General features: G+C 43.3%; 1 protein-coding gene across 2 annotated transcripts; it reads right to left on the reverse strand.

Annotated features, from left to right (window-relative positions):
* Positions 1-424: 424 nt before the first annotated feature.
* On the reverse strand, positions 425-22,049 carry PFDN4 (prefoldin subunit 4). Of its 2 annotated transcripts, XM_032607215.1 has the most exons (5): positions 22,045-22,049; positions 9,946-9,976; positions 3,649-3,756; positions 2,678-2,818; positions 425-813 (listed from the first exon to the last, which is right to left on the reverse strand). In XM_032607215.1, the coding sequence occupies exons 2-5, from the start codon at positions 9,967-9,969 to the stop codon at positions 682-684; spliced, it is 405 nt and encodes a 134-aa protein (XP_032463106.1). In that variant the 5' UTR covers positions 9,970-9,976; positions 22,045-22,049; the 3' UTR covers positions 425-681. The 2 variants fall into 2 exon arrangements, with proteins under 2 accessions (XP_032463106.1, XP_032463105.1); XM_032607214.1 differs by lacking the exon at positions 22,045-22,049 and having other exon boundaries at positions 9,946-10,103.
* Between the last annotated feature and the right edge of the window lie 866 nt (positions 22,050-22,915).

Consider the following 22,915-nt stretch of genomic DNA (forward strand, 5'->3'; position numbering starts at 1 on the left):
GCAAAGCACTAAAATAAAATCTAAAACTTATAATTAAAAAAACACCCAAACATCTCTTTCTATTGGTATATCTGTGTTGTTCTGCTCTGTGTATGAAGCTCAACATGCCTCACTTGTCTCAGCATCATCTGGACTCTTAAACCAAGATCTATATGTGAAATACACATGCTTAGATGTAATATATACTACACATATTTAAAGAAAATATATACATTTGTTTTAGTATATGACAAAGTTTTAGTCGTGAAGTGAGTAAAAGTAGACAGATGTAGGACCGGATCTTTCTGCAGTGCTTTTACCATCTCTAAGTGGCAACTGCAATAGACATAGTAGATAAACAACATGACACATGTTAACTGTTAAATTTTCTTAAAATAAAAATTGCACAAATATTCTAAATGATAATATAGAAACGTAAACAAACGATTGCTTAACTGATTTTAATAACATGACATAAAGCCCCTACACTTGATATAATTGTTATGCAAAATACATAGATGAATACTGTCTTCTTTTAAAAATATAAAATAAATAAGCAAGACATGTGAAAATAGGCGTTTCCATTAAATAAATGAAAATTTTAAAAAAAGTTTTGCTTTCCATATCATTTGAAGAAGGGAATTTATCATTTTAAACAATATTCAAGTTTATTAAACAAATTAAAAAAGTATTATAAAATGTTTAACTTTCATCAGCTTCAAGGTTTATGTTACTCCCAAATTTTGCATATAGCTGAACTTTCAAATCTGCTAACACCCGCTGAATTGATTCCACTCTGGATTCTAAGGCATCAATTTCTTCTTGCAAATTTTTCTGGAAAAAAAAATTAGTTTAAATTAATTCTCTTCAGTTGGATGATTTCTGAGCATCTGTGGATGAAATAATATTGGGGAAGAATTTTAGGTCAAAAACTTTCTAAACTTGGACAGGCAGCTAAATAACACTGATAATTAAATCTAAACCAAAAGTCTGAATGTGGGGCATTTTTCATTCATGATCTATATTTGCTTATTATAGAATAAATCAAGCTTTTCTCAGTTTTGGCTGACTTAAAAAACAGAATAAAATAAAAGAAAATTAATTCCTAAATTATCATATCCTAATAAAGAAAGAATGACATTCAAACATTTAGGGTAAACAGTTTACCACGGGCCTGGTTTCTGACACAGCCTTTTCCAACTTCCCACAAAAATAACTATGGAACTAGAGGAAATGATAAAAATTCACACACTCACCAATAATTAAAAGTAACAACTTATTGTCAAAACCTGGCAGAGGGCTTCCCTGGTGGCGCAGTGGTTGAGAGTCCGCCTGCCGATGCAGGGGACACGGGTTCGTGCCCGGTCTGGGAAGATCCCACATGCCACGGAGCAGCTGGGCCCGTGAGCCATGGCCGCGAAGCCTGCATGTCCGGAGCCTGTGCTCCGCAACGGGAGAGGTCACAACGGTGAGAGGCCCGTGTACCGCAAAAAAAAAAACCCAAAAAACCTGGCAGAAATTTCCCTAACTACGAGGCCCCTGGAGTTAGACTTTGAAAGAGCAGTAATTAGAGCCTCATTTATGAAACAGCAGCTTTGCCACACAAAATGCATGGAATGTCAGAAATTCCTTCCTGGCCAGGATCAAAAGGATTTTTCCTAAACATGACAAAGAAAAAAATGGAATCACACAAATAATATATGTACCCATTAATATCAGGAACAAAAGAAGAATGCCTAGTATTGACAACGTTATTAGTTTAGAAATATGGCCAGTGGTTCTCAAAGGGTGGCCCCCAGATCACCTGGAAGCTTGTGAGAAATATGAATTCCAGGGCTCCACTCCAGGCCTCCTGAATTAGAAATTATTGGGGTTGGGCTCAATAATCTGAATTTTTAACGAGCCCAAATGTCAGTGAATCCATACTCTCACCCAGGAATTACACTTCTCTGATTATTTCCTTAAAAGAACTTTCTACATGTGAACAAAGGTTTAGGTTTAAGAATGCTCACCACAATATTCCCATAGGAAAACAGCAAAAACAAGTTAATGTAACAACAGGAGGACAGTGGGCTGAATCAATGTCCACCAACATGACATTGAACAGTCATCAAATTTGATGTTCTTAAAGCACGTGTAGCTGGCCTAGAACAGGCTCCCAGTGAAGATCTGCTGGATAAATGAACATTAAATGGAACAAGATAATACCCAACTAGGACATTAAGTGACCAAAACGTGAAGCAAAAATACACAGAGAAAGAGGAGGAGAGAACATAAAAGAAGTACATGAAAATGTTTATTATGGACGATTATCTCTGGGTAGTGGGATTACGGGTGACTTTTCTACTTTATAATATTCTGTACTTTCTAAATACTATTAACTTAGAACACAGGTTCTGGAGGCAAAGAGGATTCCCTTTGTCATTTTGAGGAAGTCCCATAAGCTCTCTAAGCCTCGATTCTTCTTCAACTCTCAATTGGGATTCCCAGTATTATCCCATAGAGTCATCGTTAGGATTAAACAAAATCATGCTTACAAAACATTCAGAGCAGGCCTGGGACATTGTAAGAATGCATGAAATATTAGCTATCATCCCTTATTTTCCATTATACCTAAAATTACACATTCTATTTTATAATGACATAAATCCTACTTTAAGGCTTAGACTTCATCACCCAGGGAGAGACTCCAACATACCTTTGCTTCTTCTAACATTTCTTGTGTTTCTTCTTGAGAATGGCTAATGAAAACATCACCAATCTGATAAGGTATCATTAAGCAGTCGTCGTCTGCAAGCATGATATCCTCACAAGCATCTTCTAAATTCTGGAGTTGTTTCTGTAAATACAAAAGTGAACGGCAATGAAGAATGTATTCAAAATTCCTTAATAGAGGCTAAAAGCCAATTTTAATTTGGGGACCTCAACTCTTTGAGGGACTCTTTCACACAGGTATCATCACATTAAAATAAGTTTCTTACATTTTTAGATAGCATTTCATAAGGAAGCACGTAGCTCACTAACACACTGTCCTTTAGATAGTTCCAGATTGCTATAAGCCCCCTGCAGCGGACAGTGGAGGTATCCACGGCCGCTCAAAATGTCTCCTACTTTGTTTCCCACCTTGTGACTTCTGCCTTCTTATAGTAGAATAAAAACACGAACACAAACACAAACCTGCATTTCTCAGCTTTGCTTGATGATAGGATGAAAGCAAGTAATAACATAAATTCCACTAATCAAAGACACCTGAACTGGACTTCAACCCAGGAGAGCTGCATGAGAAGAGGCTGGGCACAAGCCTCTGACACACAGGCTTGGGCACGGCAGTAGCCCAGTGTTCCGAGGACTGAGGGGCAGCGTCCCCATGGTGGAGGGGGCAGCTGGCTCTGGGATCAGTGGCGACAACAGCAGCTCCATCACCAGCCAAGTTCTCTGGTTCTGGGACCTGCTCCTAGACCCTCAGCCGAGGGTCACTCCCCTCAACAATCTGTACGCCATCTCACCTCCCTTAAACAACGTATTCCTTCTTAAACTCACTAGAGTGTATTCTGTCATCTACAACAAAGAGCCCAGACAGATATAATCACATATTACTGAATTTAGTTTTAAAAAGCTATAGCATGAAGAACTTTTATTTTTCTTAAATAAGATCTGTATTTTCAATACCTTTTTTACTTCTATTTCTTCCTTCAGCTCTGTGATTCTACTTGTATTCCGTGCAAATTTGTTTATCTTTTGTTGATCTTCAAAAGTAACGTTGACATCTTCTGCAGCCTGAAAAAACATATACACTGTTTTGTAGAGTTAGTTTTAATGGAGAAGTTATAGGTTAGCTTTTAATATAACTCTGAAATAGCCCAATAAACTACTTGCCCTCAGAGTCCAGAATCACGAGAGGTTCAGAATATCACAAACACAGGCCTTACTAAGTTTCTGCTCCACAAGCTTAAGATTTGTTCATAAATCTATAACCTCTTCTGATATGCTATGGAGTAATGCCTAACGTGCAAAAACACTTCAAATATAAATAACAATTAAGAATAAGTCCTGAATCGACACAGAGCAAAACTGCACTACCTTTAAAACTATTTTCCACCAGCCTCCACAGCTGAGGGTTGTACCAGAAAATCAGAAACAGGGAAGAACTCTTGAGAGAAACTCTCCAGGGACTGCAGGCTTTGTAATAAGGAAGTGACAAGAACAGGAGTGTACCCATTTCTGGAGATAAATATAACTCAATGCAAACTCTTTTGAGCTGTATGGCACAAAATAAAAACCCAAGGAAAAAAAAAGAATAAGTCCTGAATCAAGTCAGTCAACTTTTGGCCTAGAGCAGAATTTTTTAAGATAGCCCAGGGAACAAAAGTGATGTGATAATTAATTTTGGTAAACGCCTCAGACTAGTTTATTCTCTCAAGAGTTAAAACTTGCTTAAGTTTATTGAGGCTATCAGAAGTCTGTTTCTATAATTTTTAATCTAACTGATACACTGGCTTGAGGGTCACTATGCATTTCAGTGACTATATTCTACACACACACATTAAAAATTACATTTAATGCAGAACTTGTTTATGTGTCTTAATTATGAATAAGGTGTAATTCACTGTAAAATGATAAAAATTGAATATTTTTAAACTGTGATTAAATTTGTAAATAAAATTAGACTACTTAGACAACAAAGTATCTATGAAACCATATAACAGCTAACATTTACTGAGCATTTATTATGTACCAAGAACTTTCTAAGTACTTTATTATCTCTACTAATCCTCCAATCAGTCTTATTAAGTAGGATCATTAGTACCACTGTTCTACCGATGGAGAAAGCATGGAGAGGTTAAATAATTTGCCCAAAGCCACATAGCAAGTAAGTGGTAAAGCTCGGTTTCAACCCAGGTAATCTGGCTCGAGTCCAGACAGGTCCATGAGCTCTTGGAAATTAAAGGCAAAAGTGTGTGTGTGTGTGTGTGTGTGCGCGCGCGCGTGCGCGTGCGTGTGTTTATACACGCAATCATGTATACCTGGAAGAGGAGGAGGAAGTCCTTGGTTTTAATCAGATTCTCAAAGGGGCACCTTTTTTTTTTTTTTGGTTCCTTCCCCTTTTCATTTCTTTTAAAATTTTATATTGGAATATAGTTGATTAACAAGGGACTATATATTTTTTAAACATTTTTTTTTTAAATAACAGACTTCCTTAGAGTTTCCCCTCATTTATAGAAGAGGAACATGGGCACTTGATGATAATTTAAAGCAGGAAAGAGACAGATATAGCTTCAACAAGGACTATTTAGGGCTCTTTTGCCAATAACAGTAATGGTTCATAATAACCACTCCCCATCCTTTCACCCGGTCTCTCTTGACAATTGACTTTTATTTCCTTTATTTGAGGCAACCTGTTGTCTCAAGCAGTACGGAGCTTGGTGATCAGAATATAAATGCAGACACCTAGAATTCAGCCTTCCTCTGACCCACGCTCTCATCACCCAATACACACGCATCAGCCCCATCAGACACTCAGCAGTTATCTTGAAAAAAATCCTTGACAGTGGGATATACATATAGCTTTTAATGTTCACCCTGGTGCATAATTTTTACAAATATGGAAGTTGGGAAACACTGAGCTATGCTACAGAAGCCAAAGCAAAGTCCATATGCAGATATGTTGGCATTCAAGTCATTTGCCTGCACAAGAAGTCTCAACTCTCTAAGCCAACAGGGAACAGAGAATTCTAGAGTTCCTGCTCCTGCAGAATTCAAATATTGAGTCCTTGAAAGCCTGAATATGTATTTACAGATGCACTTGTCATGGTGAGGCTTTACTGGGGTAATCCCCATGAAAGCACCCAGCACAGGGCTGAAACACAACTGAGGCTTAATCCATTGTTTCTGAGCTTGAATCTAAATCATGTTCCATCAGACTCACCGACACAGGGTTTCTGAAAAGTTGTGGAGAGTCTGGCCACCTGCCTTCTACCTTTCCAAAGCAGGCGTTTCCTGCTGTAGCCTCACCAAACGGCAGCCCCCAGCACACGCTGGACCCTGGAGTTCATTTCCTTAATGGTGGTTTTCTCCCTGGGGTTAAGGACTCAAGTCGGGGTGTGAGGCAAACACACGCGCTGGTTAAACCGCGTGCCACCCAGGGGAAGGCTGTTTACTGTGGAAAGTGAGAAGTCAGCACCCTCCCTGATTACAGCGGTGGCTTCCGTTTTAATCTCACTGATCTAGAACACTCCTATGTTGCTGGAAGCTCCATTTGGCAGGGAGGGAGTAATTCTAAACGGGGAGTGCACCGACGGTCAGAGGTCCATTTACCCCTGAAACTATGCAAGATGCTGTGGATTATACGTGCATTCTTCTGGAAGGGTCTTCATGGCTTTCATCAGATTCTTAAAGGGACCCACACCCCCAAAGGTTAGGAGAGAAGCCCGATGTAGTTAGTACCTCTGACGAAGCCAAAATAACTCAAGGAGGAAGGAGTTACTTAGTAGTACCAGAGTGGTGGAAAGAGTAAGAGTGGATTCAAATCCAAGGAAGCAGGAACCTTAGGCAAATGGTTCAGTTCTCTGGAGCCACCTCAGGTTTGTCATCTGTAAAATGCGGAAGCTATTCCCACCTTGCAGAGGGGATAAAATGAGCACCTGGCGTAGGGCCTGGAGATGGAGTCGCCTTTCAGTAAACGACAGCTAAGTGCTTTATTTCCTGAATAACGTTTACCAAAAATCATTACAAAGAAGAACAGACTCAGACCCAGACCCAGAGGAAAATTCTGCTAGGTTTAAGAGAAATATGACTGCCCAAGATTCAAGGTGAAAGTTAAAATTCCCTGCACTATGACTGCACCCTCATCTGGAACATCAGCCCCTCACGGGATCCTGGGAGGAAAGCGACCCACCCTCAGTCATGCCCACACTGACTCTGGGTTTCACCAGCACAATCTGGGCCCACAGCAGGGTCCCTCAGGTTCTAAAGACCTAGGAGGAAGTTCCGGCCAATTGTAGTCTGCTTTTATTTTTGTTTTTTAAAGGTATCTACCCAGTTTCTACAATATAAAACTTTGCTTTGTATTTTTATTCACCTTCCCAGTGAACAGTCATTCATTTAATAATTACTTAGGGGGCTTCCCTGGTGGCGCAGTGGTTGAGAGTCTGCCTGCCGATGCAGGGGACACGGGTTCGTGCCCCGGTCCGGGAAGATCCCACATGCCGCGGAGCGGCTGGGCCCGTGAGCCATGGCCGCTGAGCCTGTGCATCCGGAGCCTGTGCTCCGCAACGGGAGAGGCCACAACAGTGAGAGGCCCGCGTACCGCAAAAAAAAAAATTACTTAGTGTTTCGTATGTACGAGGTACTGTGAAAGGAGGATATTCATGAGTCCTCACCTCAAGAATACTGGCACGCTTATATTCTAGTGGAAGAGGTGTGCAAAAAGTAATTGTTTCTGCTAGATGGTGATACGTGTGACAGTGAAAGCAAAACAGTTTAGGCGGTGGAAGTGTTGAGGGGCTGGGGACTGAAGGGAAGGCCAAAGGTGGCTTCTCTGAGGAAGAGTCATTTGTACTCAGGACGATAAACAGAAATCGGACTGCAGTACCTTTCATGGCCAAGAACCAGGTCTGAGAAAGCAGAACTCTGGACATGACACGACTGAATCATCTCATCTTAACTTCTCACCAGAAAAAGTCATGACCCACTGGGAGGTAATGGGTTATAAAGCAATCCAGACTGCAAACAATTTTCCTTAAACTCCAAGGGCTATCCTGTGATATTTCACTCTCACACATCAGCATGCCTCTGTTTTCTCTTACAGTCGGCAAAGAAGCACATATCGCTAACCTATCAGAAATTGTCCACAGCACTGGAGACACCTACAGGAAGATGTTGCATCTATGAGAGTCTTATTAAGATAAAGAAGAAAATCTTATGTTTTGGCCGCCACCTACCCCTCTATAAGTTATTTTACCACCATGGTTCAGCCTGTCCCCTGCCCCGGTTCTCTGTCATCCTGGCCATCCTTTTATTGAATGCACGCAGGGCCTTTGCAGGAGGTACTCCAACTTTCTCTTCTGCTCCTCATGGAATCCTACAGATCACACCTGCTCAAGAAAGCCTTCTCTGACCTCAAAGCAGACCTTATTCCAGCCCTCATTTCACAAGCCCCTTTCTTCCATAGTTCTTATCGGAGTTGCAAATTTTACAGTTTTCTGTGTGACTATTGATTAACGCCTGCCTCTCCCCAAGAGTGTAAGTTCTACAATGCTGTAAGGACAAGGGGATAAAAACCTCATTATTGTTCACCATTCTTATGTCGATCACCTAAAACTGAAACTGTGCCGTAGACCATGCTCAAAAAGTTTGTTAAATGAATGAAAGGAAAAAATGTTGATCAAGAATTTTGATCAGGGTTCAAACCATTCTTCCACCATTTCCTCAACGTTTACTTCATCTCTCTGTACTTTAGTTTCTACATCTGTCGAATGAGGGTGAACCACAACTAGTATCTTCCATGGAGTTAAAGGCCATACCTGACAGAGAGCCCAATATAAAAACAAAACAGAGGCCAAGTGAATCTCACATAGCTTCTGTCAATCATCATGGCCCTAAACCCAACTCTGGTACCTGATAAGAATTCGTGGATGACAGACCAGTAGAATAAGCAACTCACCCCGGTTTGCCTGGGGCTTTCCCAGTTTTAGCACTCCCTCCATCTCAGGCAAACCTGGATGGATTGGTCACCCTACAGCAAGTGCAGGAGGGCTTAGACTATGGGGTGCCCTTGAGCAGGAAAGCAATGGAAGCACATTCCCATGTGGTCTTAGAAGCGGAATGAAAGGAAACACACACAAGACTACAGAGCAAATCCCTTCAGCCAGGGGACTCTCATCAGACAGCATGGAAGTTAAAAACACAGGCTCTGGAGGCAGAACATCTATATTTATGTAAATCCTAATTTGCCTCTGTGCTTCAGTTTCCTCATCTGTAAAATAAGGTTAAACATAATATCACCCTTAACGGAGTGTAAGATTAAAATAAACAATGTATACAATGTGCTTAAACCGGTGCCCAGCACACAGTAAAGCCTCAATAAATATCAGATATTATTTCCTTGTCCCTCTCCATTTTCTTTCTATCTAGATTTCTTTAAGCATCTGGGTAGACTTAACAAATTATAAGCCCTGAAGACGCGTTCTGCTTGCTTAGTAGGATAAAAGGTGGGCCTTGGGAAAAACAAAATAACACCTGAGTTTGCACTCCACCTCTGCTTATTAGCTGAGTCACTTTGAAGCCGCTCACCGATCTAAGTTTCTCCGTCTGTAAAGAGGGAGGAAAACGTGCCCTTGCTAAATTGCTGTAAGGATCCGTGATAATAATAAACGGACGGCTTCTGGGCCCCGGCCCATCGTCTATCCTCAATAACAGATGGTTTTAGCCTGGAGGGCGCAGGGGCACCGAGTGTAGAGTTGAGTGGCTCAGGGGCCAGATAATCCGGGGATTGCGGGTTCCTGCTCTGCTCCTTACGACTGCGTGACCTTGGGCAGGTGACTCCACCTCTCTGGACCTCAGCTTCCTTGCCTGCAAAGAAGGGTACCAGAGCGCCCACCCTTGTGAACTTGTAAGGGTTAAACGTGACGACCCAGGTAAAGTACCTGCGTTATGGCCAGCCGCAGTCAACCGGACCCTTAGGCTTCCCACACCCCAAGGACAAGGTCTGGGCAGCGGGATCCTCAGATTCTCCAGGATCATCCTCAGCTCCGCCAGAAGCGACGCAGAGTCCTCTAAGGGTCCCAGACCCCAAGACGCCGGGCGCGGGCAGGCCTAGCCCCGGGGCCGCCCTCAGGGTCGGGAGTCTCGGCCCCGAGCCCCGCGCCGGGCTTCAGAGCTGCGCGCCCCCAGCACCCCGCGGCCGGCCCCCTGCGGCCGACCCCCGCCCCCCGGCCGAGCATCCCGCAACCCGAGCGCCCCACTCACCGCCTTCTTCATGGTGGCCGCCATCTTGGGACTGGACTACGGCCCGAGGCGGGGAGGGCCGCTAAGGTGTGCCTCGGCCCCGCGCCCTCCCTCGCTCCCCGACGACGCAGGACTCCCGCCAAACACAAAGTGGTCTCTACTTTCCCTCTGACTGGATCTTCGATCAGTGATTCCTAAGGTCTGGGACTCGGGGAGGACATGTAACCTGGAAAGACTTGGTACGTGCCAATTAAAGGGACAGGCGACTCCCTGTGGGCCGACAGAAACTGGGGTGGGTGTGGCGAGCGGCCGCAGCTCCAGCAGCGGGCAGCAGGGGGCGCTCAGCGCGGCGGGGCCGCGAGCGAGCAGAAGGGCCGTTCCTTTCCACCCGTCCCACTAACCGTGGAAGAAATACACCTCCCTAAAAAAAGAGCTAAGAACGAATGACCTTGGCAATAGCGTGAGAGATGTATGTGCCCTGATAATTCAGATGATAAAAAGGAGGAAGTACTCCTAGTAATTTTTTTCAACAATATTATTCAGCAATTACTGTATACTCTGACACATGTGCCTCCCGATTCTTAATTTTTTTTGGTCTCAGGATCCCTTTACACTCTTAAAAATTTTTGAGGACCCTGAAGAATTTCTGTCCTATCTTCTTCAACATTTATCATATTAGAAGCAGAAGTTTTGAGTGTATTTATTAATTTAAAATAATTTAAAAATCCATTTCATGTTATTGTAAGCAACATTTTAAAATTAAAGATAACCATATTTTCCAAGACCAAAAAAAATATTGAGAAGAATGGCAGTTTTACATTCTTGCAAATCTCTGTAATGTCTGGCTTAATGGAAGTTTGGATTCGCATACCTGCTTCTGCGTTCAACCTCTTGCAATACGTTGTTTAATTGCTATATATGAAGAAAATCTGATCTCACGTAGATACGTCGTTGGAACAGAGAGGCCCTCGGGGATCCCCTGAATAGGTCTCAGGGACCCCAGGGATTTGAGAATTGCTCTGGACAAGCCTCCTTTCTCGAAGTCCCAATCTCCTCTTCGGGAATTGAGGATAAGGGGGCCTTATAGCAAGCACACCCTACCTTCTCTGCCACAGCCCTTAGCCCCACGTGGCATGGCCTGCTCCGTCAGGGTCCCAGCTCCAGAATCCAAGCCCTTTGCATTAGGTCTTCCCTGTGCTCAGCTCATGTGCACTCAATATATATTTGTTGAACGACAATGTTTTTTTCAGGGTTGGATCTTTTCACAGGATCTGGCCTAGAGTGGAATCTCCATCAATGACACTCATTCATTTAAAAGATCACTAACTAGCTAAATTTAAAGGCGCTGCAGAAACAGACAGTGGAGGGGGAGATAGAACACAAAAGGGCAAAATCATTACAGATGGTGCCAAGCACCTGACGGGGGAAACAAATGAGGTGCCGAGACAGAGAAGAACAGAAAGGGGTGGTCCCGAGGGGCTCTTTGGAGGTGGCCGCTGAGTGAACAGAGAATGGGAGGAAGAGAGGAGAGGAGGGGTCTCTCATGGAGGAAGGAGCTTCCTGGGCTGGATCAGCAGCTCAAAGACGTTGTCTTCCTGTGTTCAGACTTCTTTAATAAAATACCGCAGACCGGGTGGCTTATAAACAATGGAGATCTATCTATCACAGTCTGGAACCTGGAAGTCTGAGATCTGGGCAACAGCATGGTCACGTGTGGGCTGATTCACAGCCAGCACCTTCTGGCTGGGTCCTCACACGGAGGAAGGGGCGAGGGAGCTCTCTGGTGTCTCTTTTGTAAGAGCACTAAATCCCTCTCGTGAAAGCTCCACCCTCCTGAACTCCACACCTCCCAAAGGGCCCACCTCCTAATACATCACATTGGGCATTAGGATTTCAAGGTATGAATCTGGGGGGTGCAGAGAGACACAAGCATTCAGACCAAAGCAGAAGTTACGGCTCCCAGCTGGATATGCTGTCGTCCTTGGCCTTGCCTTTATCATCACAAGATGGCTATTGCATCCGCAAGAGTCACGTCTTTATCCAAGAGGTGCACAAGCAGAGAGAAAAGGGGTCAGCATGCACCTCTCTGCTTATGCTTCCTCTGACTCGCTGTCCTGTGCTCTCTCACTCTTGCTCTCTCTCGCTCTCAAGGAGGAATGTATTTTCCTGAATCTCCTAGCCCCCTTGCCTTTATGTCTGTCTTACACCCGCCTCAATCACTGGCAAAAGCTACAGGATTAATGATTACCTTGAACAATGATGACTAATTCCTCGAGGCTGGACATATGGCTGCTGAAAAAGAAAACTAGGCTGGGTTTCTGGAAACAAGGAAGGGGAAGAAGGAGGTAAGGGTTGTTGGATGAACAGCCAGCAGAGTCCTCTTCTTGGGAGTTCAGTCATCAGACGGGGCTGTTCAAAGGGCTGGGCAGATAAGGAGAGTGTCATTTAACCTGGACAGACGGACAGTGGGCAGAACCGCCCCCAACCTTAGTGCTGAATTGGCTCCCTCTGGTTCCAAAGTCTTCTTTCTCACTCCATTTCCCGCCGTCCCTACCCCTGTGGCTTCCCAGCCCACAGCATCCTTTGAGCTAATCTCCTTTCCTGCAGGAAAACCAGTGCTGCAAGTACAAATGGGGACATTTCAAGTCTTCTGCTAAGCATCCTCTCATTCCGTAATATTGAGTATTTCCAACATTTGCTTCTGTTTTTTTTTCTCCAGCTGGAGTGTGTCTGTAGTTGTTTGGACTAACAAAAGAAAGAAGCCTGGGGTACAAATGAAAACAATGGGAGACTGCAGATCAGGAAGGTAAAGCCCAATAAGCACTTGAAAATACTATCCCCAAGGGATGAATGAACACATTCCCTTATACCAGGTTGAAAAATGGCCACCCAGTGACTGGATGCAAGATATGGGTTGTTTTCGATTGCTTTTTCTTTTGACGCATACAGTATTTTTTTTAATTGAACCAACATTTGAAACTTAGGAGATCTCACTCAACAATGTTAGAGTTTTTATAGAAACAGACTCACAGACTTAGAGAACGAACTTATGGTTACCGGGGGGAAGGGTGGGGTGGAAGGGATAGATTGCGAGTTTGCGATTAACATGTACACACTGCTATATATTTATTTATTTTATTTATTTATTTTTGGCTGCGTTGGGTCTTTTGCTACTGCGCGCAGGCTTTTCTCTGGTTGCAGCGAACGGGGCTACTCTTCGTTGCAGTGCGTGTGCTTCTCATTGTAGTGGCTTCTCTTGTTATGGAGCACAGGCTCTAGGTGCGCGGTAATTGCAGCACGCGGGCTCAGTAGTTGTGGCACACAAGCTTAGGTGCTTCGCGGCATGTGGGATCTTCCCGGACCAGGGCTCGAACCCGTGTCCCCTGCATTGGCAGGTGGATTCTTAACCACTGCGCCACCAGGGAAACACCACACTGCTACAAAATGGATAACCAACAAGGACCTATTGTATAGCACAGGGAACTCTGCTCAATATTATATAACAACCTAAATGGGAAAAGAATTTGAAAAAGAATAGTTACATGTATATGTATAAATGAATCACTCTGCTGTACACCTGAAACTATCACAACACTGTTAATTAACTATACTCCAATATAAAATAAAAAGTTTTAAAAAATAATAATAAATAGAGTTGTATTTTGCTTGAGCTTGTAAAAGCAGCATTCCAGTGACCTTCAGCCCCCATTCCTGTGTGCCAGCAGCTGCTGGTGCTGATTGGACGTGGCCCATTTAGCTCACAGACCCTCTCCAGGGTCCCCACAGGTCCCTACCTGCCTCATCTGTGTGCTTCCCTGTCAGGCCTTCCGGGTGTATGAACTTGGCTACCCCCAGGCTTCTGTTCTAACAGATCTAAATGAGGGGGTTTGTGCGTGCCTTTGTTTGAGACCTGTCCCATGCTAGATGCTATTGCAAAAAGAAAGCTGAGTCAAACAAGGTGCTTTGCAGCAGGGAGCTTACAGTTGGCACACGTACATCGCCACAGATCAGAGCACCTGGGGCTGCAGCCCTGAGACCACGCTGAGGGTCCTGTGTCTGGCTGGGGCAACCAACGAAGCCTCTGGAACTGATCAATAAGGGCAGGTGCTAGGCGGTGGGGCTACAGCACTGAAAAAAATAGACAAAATGCCCTGTTATATGCAGCTTACATTCTAGTGATGGGAGACAGACTGTACTCAAAATATATAAGTACGTTATACAGTATGTTAGAAGGTGCTATTCATGTGGTATTAATAGCTATAACAAGAACACATAAAATAATAATAAAAGACTACGTAACTACCAGTATGAAAACTCCATGAGGAAGATACAAGGATAGAAACGGCAAGTATGTTGAGGGGGAAAAACAAAAGACAAAAACCTCTATTTGAATTGACATGTAAGCTACAAAATTGTCCAGACACGTCCCAGCTTAATTTAGATTCTGTCACAAAGCGATAATGAGCTCATTTCATAGCCGTACGTGCATGAGTGCCCTCCAAAACCTGCAACATCCGTGCCAGGCTCCCGGTTCTAAGACTTCAAAGGGAAGTCTTGATGAGATGAGCCTTCCACGGGGAGCCGAGAGGAGTGAGAGGCAAAGAGAAGCCAACCTCTGTGATCACGTGGTAATTTACTCATTGCCTGCAGGGGGCGCCCGAGGATCGTAGTAGCCTTCCTCAGACCTGAGTCACTCAAGTCCACTTGGTAGTTTTATGCCAAAACACCAACAGAACTAATTTTTTTGTTAATTTAAACAAATAATCGCTCTTTAAAATTTAGAATAAATATATTTGAAAAGGGCATTTAAACATCTCTGACTTAAAATGAAAACCAGTTTCACCTGCTTAAAGGAGCAGATCTTAAGCAAATCTCCACTCTGGGAGGCTCGGAAGAAATTCTTTCAGCTGAGATTTGATCGAAGCTTGGAGAACTAGGGTCAGGGCTGCCTCGGGAGTGAGTGCCTCCTTAAATTCTCCACCTCTAGGCCTCTCGCATGCTTGGCCCTAATCCCTTGGGGAGGCAAGATGTCGTCGTCGTCGTCGTCGTCGTCGTCGTCGTCGTCGTCCCCCCCCCACCCCCCCCACCCCCCCCCCCACCCCCCCCCCGCTGTCGAGGGGGTGGCAGCAGCTCCCAAGGCCCACAGGGACCTGGCAGGAAATGTAAATTGAGTGAAGCCGGTTAGGGAGGGACCACTCCACCCACGGGACTCAAAGCCACTAGAAGTTCCCCTTTTTACCAGAAATACAGATTTTCTTTTTTTTTTTTACGCGAAGTCTCCTGGTGTCGAACTCTTCACTCAAATCTCTTTTCAAATAAATTCGAAACTTCCATTTGTACCAACCAGATGGAGAGCTCAGGCCACCCACCCATTTGTGACCTCTGGTAAACCTCTCTAGGTGCACATCTTCTGGAATGTTCTTAGGACCAAATTTTCCATCCCTAAATGCATTTTCATGGATCAGGGACTCCATCTCTTACTGGAAAATGTCCTCCCTAGGCTGCCTGATTATTCTCTCCTGAATTCACCTCCTTCCTCCTTTGTTCCGTGATCATGAACTTCCTGTGTCCCTGCATGACTCTTGACACCCAAGGATGTCTTTAAATCTATCTTAAGATTTAATCCAACTCCTAAAGCCTTCCTTGGTTCTTGCTAACCTCTTCCATCTTTAAATTCTGCCCTTTTGGGAATTCCCTGGCGGTCCAGTGGTTAGGAGTCTGAGCTTTTAATGCCAAGGGCCTGGGTTCGATCCCTCATCAGGAAACTAAGATCCCATATGCGTGGCCAAGAAAAAAATTAAAATGTCACAATCTTGATTTAAAAAAAATAAAAATAAAAAATAAATTCTGCACTTGTTACACAATTTGGTACTTTTCTAAGCTACCACCGTATATGCCTTACCTTCTCTATCTTGTACTTCTTTTGACTCTTCTTCTTGGGTAATGTAGTCAGTTTGGATTTGGCTAAGCTTGAAATCCCTGCTTGAAATTCTTCACTGCCTTCTCATTGCCCTTAGTTTATAGTTTTCTTACCAGGGTCTAGCCTCCTCTCACTCATTTCATACTGTTTTTCCCTCCACTCACTATTCTCCATCCCTTGGGCCTCCATTCTGTGAATACCGTCTGGTCCCTTCTGCCTCAGAGCCTTTGCCGCCCTCCGGGCCTTCTTTCCTGTTATTCACCTGGCTAAAGTCTCCTCATCCTCAACACTCAACCTCTGTGTCGCTCCATCAGGGAAGCTCTCCTTTAACACATCTACCACCCAGAAAGAGCAGTATCCCCCATTTAAGCACCCTTGTAGCCCTCCCCAGCACGTTTCGTTTTGAACTCTGTCTCCTCGTTATACTAGGAGCACCAAGGGAAACAAACCATGCTTGTTGCTTCATCTCTGTAATCACAACACCAATAGGGAAGTAGGTGCTTGACAAATATTAGCTAATGAATAAATAAATGTGTGTGAATGAGTGACTATGTATTTAGGAATTCATACAGTAATATATAATACAATACAGCAGCTGTTGATGAATTAATTCAGTAACAATGTATAAGAGTCCATAGAGTATTTCCATTCACCTTTTTTTTTTTTTTTTTTTCTAGTATATCTAGTAAAACAACGTACCTCACAAATTGTCATCATGTGGACTCATTGCCTGAATAGCTCTTTCCTCCAGATGGGTTGTGACTCCAGAATCTGACATTTTTACTTTTCTCTTTACAAACCCTCAGGAACTGTCCACATTCTCGTCTACACTCCACAAAGCAAGATTGCACAAAAGCAAGGAACCCTCTCTGTCTTTGGACCAAAATATAACCACCTCTCACTAGTTTGAATTCTCAACTTAGTTTTTACTGGTTTTTCCAAAGCCCTCCAGTGTATGCACTGGCTTAAGGCCTGTATAAAATAGGCCATGAACCAAACTGTTTATTTCAAGGGTGCACGCTTATAGCGATCTTGATATTGAGAAAGGAGTCAGAACTTGTTATAAGGAGCAGTCATGGCATATCTTCAAATTAAAATATAAATTCCCAGACTTCTCTGGTGGCGCAGTGGTTGAGAATCTGCCTGCCAATGCAGGGGACACGGGTTCGAGCCCTGGTCTGGGAAGATCCCACATGCCATGGAGCAACTGGGCCCATGAGCCACAACTGCTGAGCCTGCGCGTCTGGAGCCTGTGCTCCGCAACAAGAGAGGCCGCCACAACAGTGAGAGGCCCGCGCACCGCACTGAAGAGTGGCCCCTGCTAGCCGCAACTAGAGAAAGCCCTCGCACAGAAACGAAGACCCAACACAGCCATAAATAAATAAATTTATTTAAAAATATATATATATATATTCCCTAAATTCCCTAGTGTGATTCATTCAACAAGGATTCGCCCAGAACCTGGGTTGCCCTTAGCATTGAGCCAGGCAAACTCTTCGCACAGATGCTGCTCATAAAAGGATCTGTTTTGCAATGAAGTGCGCACCTTACGTATTTGTGACCATCTAGTAACTCTTGAATACGTTTCTCTATATTTGCGGTAATTTCCAGGTCATGGGTGTCAACTCTCCATTCTAGAAGTCAGAACTCAATTTCCTAGCATCCCTTAAGCTAGGATGCAGGTCTGTGGATTTAGGTCCAGCCAATCAGACTCACCAGTGGGAGATTTTGCTCTAAGAGGACCAATGAGAAGAGGCGCCAGGTGCCTGGGGAACCCACTCCTGGTGATGAGGGTAGTCCAGCAGAGGAAGCTGGGGCTCTCTGAAGCAGCAGGAAGACAGTCCTAGTAGAAGCCCTGACCTTAGTGACTCAGGCTCGGAGGGGCTGAGATTGTAGCAGCCAGCAGTCCTGCAAGGTCATTTCAATGTCGTCCCTAGATGTTTGCCTCCACGGTGGATTCCTCTGCCCTTACAAAGAGTCTGTATGCATTCTGACCCCCTTTTCCAAATTCTCCATCTGCTGAATCTACTACAGGGGTTATTTACCACAAAGAACTTAAAGAGGTGTTATTTTTAGAGAAAAGTTATTCCTTTGTTATTGTAAGTTCAGCCAAGACAATCATGAAGGGATGGAAAGACAAAGGGCTGTAATATTCTTGAGGCTGTTTTGCGGTGCTTCTGATGTGATAACTACAGAGGTGAAATTCTATCTGAAAATAAAAAACTATTGGCGCACACCAATTACAGCCAGGGGCCTTGTGCTGACTTTTAAGGTTTTTTATCGTATATAGCACACACTCAAGTAACCTGTAGGTTGCATTTGTGTCACACTGACACAGACTTTAATGAAGAGACGAGGCTGAGGGGATAACAAAACCACACAAAGTCAACCGCAAGCCCCCAGACCAGCACACCACCCACCATTACCACGTAATAATCAGCTATACGGGTTACATGTGTAAGTGGAAAAAACAATCAAGAGAGAGAAGTGATGCCTCAGCCACTGCTTAATGCTTATAAAGCCTCGAAAGGCATCATGACTAATCTCTTTGGAGAAACCTGGTTCGTTTTTGGCGATAAGCAAAGGATAAGATGGAGGATGTCATGGCAAACATTGCTGTCAATCATTGATGTCTCTTTAGTCTTTCTCAGAGCAAAATACTTTGCAGGCACTAAGGCTGAAGAGAGGAACAAAAAAGCAACCCCTGCCCTCATGCTCATACACGGCCACCCGGGAAGAGAGATGGATGCTTAGAAATGCTTAGAAAGCAGCTTAAGAAAATGAATGAGCACTTTTATTGTTTGAAGAATAATCCTATTCCTGGCTACCTATTCTGAGAAAATAAGTCTAAAACCAGAAATAGACTCTGTACAAGAGTGGTATTAAAGCAGTTAGTTTATAAAAATGAAGCATTTGAACTACCCTGTGTTCAGCCTATAAGACACCCACAGTGACATGCATTTATCACAATGACAGTTTTGAAAAGTAGTGACATGGAAAACCATGCTGAAAAACAGGTAGCATGTAAAATTCCCAATTCCAATTTTATTCTTAAAAACATATCTGTATATGGGCTTCCCTGGTGGCGCAGTGGTTGAGAGTCCGCCTGCCGATGCAGGGGACACGGGTTCGTGCCCCAGTCTGGGAAGATCCCACATGCCGCGGAGCAGCTGGGCCCGTGAGCCATGGCCGCTGAGCCTGCGTGTCCGGAGCTTGTGCTCCGCAACGGGAGAGGCCCGCGTACCGCAAAAAAAAAAAAAATCTGTATAGATATAGGTAGATATACTTGGAAAAATATAGAAATGAAACCCATAAAAATGTTACTATATAATAGTGATTTGATATCTAGGTGTCAGGGATTAAAGGTGACTTTACTTTGCATCTTCACAATTTTCTATATTTTCTAAATTTTTGAAAGTGAATGTGGATTACTCTTATATTCATGTAGAAATTAATATTAGCTGATACATAATAATGTAAGATGTAATGGTAAGCGATAACAGCAAGCTATAAAATGGACATATGGTGATTCTGACTAGAATTTTTAAATCTACCCACAGGCAGAATACATAGGAAGAAATGTATAAAACTATTTTCAGTAGTTGTCACCAGGTGGTGACATGAAATGCAATTATTTTTTCTTATTTGTACTTTCTCAGGTTTCATTTAATGATTATGATCACTTTAATAATATTTGGGAAACTTCTTTTTAAAAGACATGACTGTGCTATTAACCTTCTCAATAAAGATAAACAAGGTTAGGTAATTCTCACATTCCACCAATCACAGGACCTCAATCATCAGAAGCAAAGGATTTAAATCTAAATAGGTTCTCAACATTATCGCCCTAAGTTTCTGAGAAGGAACAAGAAGCTTTCTGAGATGTTAAACAGTTAACTACATTTTAAAAATTTTTCTGTAAATTTAATCTTTAATGTGATGAGCACAAATCTCATAAAATATGATTGCTATAAGAAATTACGTTTATTCACTTAATCTGTAAATATGTTTGCTATAAGAAATTATTTTGCCAACTTAACCTGTAACTAAATCTATGAACTTTTAATAATTAGCCCAATATTAAAAAGATGTAGAGATATAGATATAAGTAGATAACTCTTCTCCTGTTTGTAAGAACACTTCATAGCAGCACTATTTACAATAGCTAAGACATGGAAGCGACCTAAGTGTCCGTCAACAGACAAATGGATAAAGAAGATGTGATATATATACATATATGCACAATGGAATATTACTCAGCCATGAAAAGAATGAAATTTTGCCATTTGCAATAACATGGATGGATCAGGAGGGTATTATGCTTAGTGAAATAAGTCAGAGAAAGACAAATATTATACGATATCACTTATATGTGGAATCTTAAAAAATGATGCAAATGAACTTATTTACAAAACAGAAACAGACTCACAGACATAGAAAACAAATTTATGGTTACCAAAGGGGAAAGGTGGGGGGAGGGATAAATTAGGAATATGGGATTAACAGATACACACTAGTATATATAAAATAAACAACAAGGTCCTATGTGTATAGCACAGGGAACTATATTCAATATCTTGTAATAACCTATAATGGAAAAGAATCTGAAAAAGAATATATATTATTCTTTCTATATACTGAATCACTTTGCTGTACACCTGAAACTAACACAATATTGTAGATCAACCATACTTCAATTAAAAAAAAAAAAAGAAAGCTTCAGACTCAGTCTTGTTTTCTCCAATACCCTGCTCAGAATTAAGGGTGCCTCTAGCAGGTTCAAATCCAAACACAGAACAAATACCATAAAACTGTAGTGGAGTGAGTTGCTCTTGTGGATGTGCCTGTAAATTAAAGCGGGTTCATTGAAGTGTTTTCACAGAAGTGAAGCTGAGGAATGGAGAGACGTGACACAGGGCCTGAGTTTGAAAAGGTGTTTCCCTGCTCAAACTGAGCTAAGCTATCTCTCCTCCTGAGCTTTTTGATGACATGAGTCAACAAGTTCCTTATTTGCCTATAAAACTTTGGTTTAGCTTTCTGTGATTTCTAATCAAAAGAGTGTCCAATGATACACTCTGGCTACATCAGTGTCTTAACAGAGCCTGGGACGAGGGCTTGCTGCAGGGAGTTGATTTGGGGAGGTGATCCTGAGAAGGGAGGGGCTGGAGCTCAGAAAATGTTCAAAGGCAAGGACAGGAAGCTTTTCCAAGGGCTGGTCGCCCAGCTGGTTACCCTGTGGTCAACTGGAGATTATTCCTCCTGGGAACTCTTCGGAGAAATCATGCACCATGTATTGTTCTCGCCATAGAGACGGCATTTATCCACCCATCCTTATTTGGTCAAGGGTTGCCCTGTGGTGTCAACTCCCTTGCACTTCCAGGATTGTTCTTACATCATAATGGCTGCGAGAGCTCCCTGTAGCCAACAGAAAAGCCCCAAGAGGTGAGGCAGAGCTGAGGTAAGATGCACCTGTGCAGACCTCACTGTCAGCTCAATGGCCACAGTAAAAAGACAGGTCAAGGAAAATACAACAAGGCATTAAAGATGCCCAACACCACTAATACCAGTTATCAGCAGGACACATTGGTCCTCTAAGATTGGACTCTACCATTTTTTACGAGCCCAGAAAAAACCAGGGCTGAATCCAGTGGAGCCCGACCAGGATTAAATATTGATGTCCACCACCACTATTACGTAAGACTATTAAATAATCCCCTTTGGGAAATTTCCCAAAGTCTTAGGGAATTGTTTGATCTTAGGGATCAAAGTCTTAGGGAATTGCTCTGTTGCAGAACTGATTCAGACCAGGTGTGTGTGCGTACAAGTGGGCTTTCCCCTGAAATGAATGGATGGCCTCACTGCAGTTCCTCGCTGAAAGAGATGGTCCTGGATCTGACAAATGAGAGCGAGGGAAGTCAACTTTAGATCAGGTGAAGAAAAACCTTATTTTTCTCACCTTGACCCAGAGTTCAAGGAGATGAGGGAAGCAGGAGTGACCCTCGCCTTCCTCACTCCCTCATTCATTCACCACATACTTACTAAATGTTACCAGGACGCACCACATCATTTGCAGGGCTCAGTGCAAAACGAAAATGGGGGAACCCCTTGTTCAAACATTATTAAGAATTTCAATATGGCAACAGCAGAGCATTAAACCAAGTGTGGGAATCTTCTGATTGAGGGGCGCTGTGTGACTGCACAGGGCACACGTGACCCCTGAATGTCACCTATGGGTCAGACATTGTGCAAAGTTTCAGGCATATGTTGGCAAACAAAGCACATAGGGCACCTGTCCTCATGGGGCTTCAAGTCCAGGCTAGGATTTATGTTGTTCCTTCCGCCAGGATCCTTTCCTGGGTATCTTTCACGGTTTGAGCCCTTGCTATAGTGAGTTTGATTCTAGTAATTAAATACTTTTTCATGCAGCCTCTTCCCTAAACCTCTGGAGCCCAAATGAAGAATCACTGATCCATTCCAGGGCAGGGTGTGGGCACAGATGGCAATGTCAAGGGTGGTCAGGTGTGTCTCTGGGAAGCACAGTGGCCTCCAAGGAGCAGCTTCCTAAGGGATTGTCAAGTATCGTTTTAACATAAGCAGCAGTTGATCTATAATCTGATTTACAACCCAACTGCTGAGTTTTCTGTGACTCCATGGAGTTCCCAGTTCACCACGTAGGACGTTCCCACCACTTCGTATGGCCTTCAGACCTGAGCACGTAACATAGCTACCCCATCTACACAGGCTCCAGAGATTCTGAGTCCAGGACCGCTGAACTCCTTGATACTCCCCCGCTAATATTTACAACATTCCTCACATGCACTTTCAGAGAACATCTCTCTGCAGCTTCAAAAGCTTGTCAAACGCCCGGACCTGTGTAAGGAACAAGAGCTTCCAGAACCAGCACAAGCCCCGACTAGTTCTCCTGAATTGGGAACACAGGGCAGGTGCTGCCATGGGAGGTGGGGAATGGGGCTCAGGTCCAGGAAGTACCATTCCTGACTCAGGTGTTCTAAGTCGGGGACTTCCTGTTCCTGCCTCCCCGTGGATAGCACTCTTTACATTACAGGAATT

Source organism: Phocoena sinus, chromosome 15 (assembly GCF_008692025.1).
Source record: "Phocoena sinus isolate mPhoSin1 chromosome 15, mPhoSin1.pri, whole genome shotgun sequence".
Taxonomy (NCBI): domain Eukaryota; kingdom Metazoa; phylum Chordata; class Mammalia; order Artiodactyla; family Phocoenidae; genus Phocoena; species Phocoena sinus.

What these genes read in the sequence shown, in the direction of transcription:
- PFDN4 (XM_032607215.1), bottom strand. Translation starts at nt 9,969, where the DNA reads ATGGCGGCCACCATGAAGAAGGCG. An exon ending in CGGCCACCATGAAGAAGGCG is followed by an intron (nt 3,757 to 9,945) that starts GTGAGTGGGGCG and finishes ATGTTTTTTCAG; the next exon opens with GCTGCAGAAGATGTCAACGT. An exon ending in AAGAAATAGAAGTAAAAAAG is followed by an intron (nt 2,819 to 3,648) that starts GTATTGAAAATA and finishes TTGTATTTACAG; the next exon opens with AAACAACTCCAGAATTTAGA.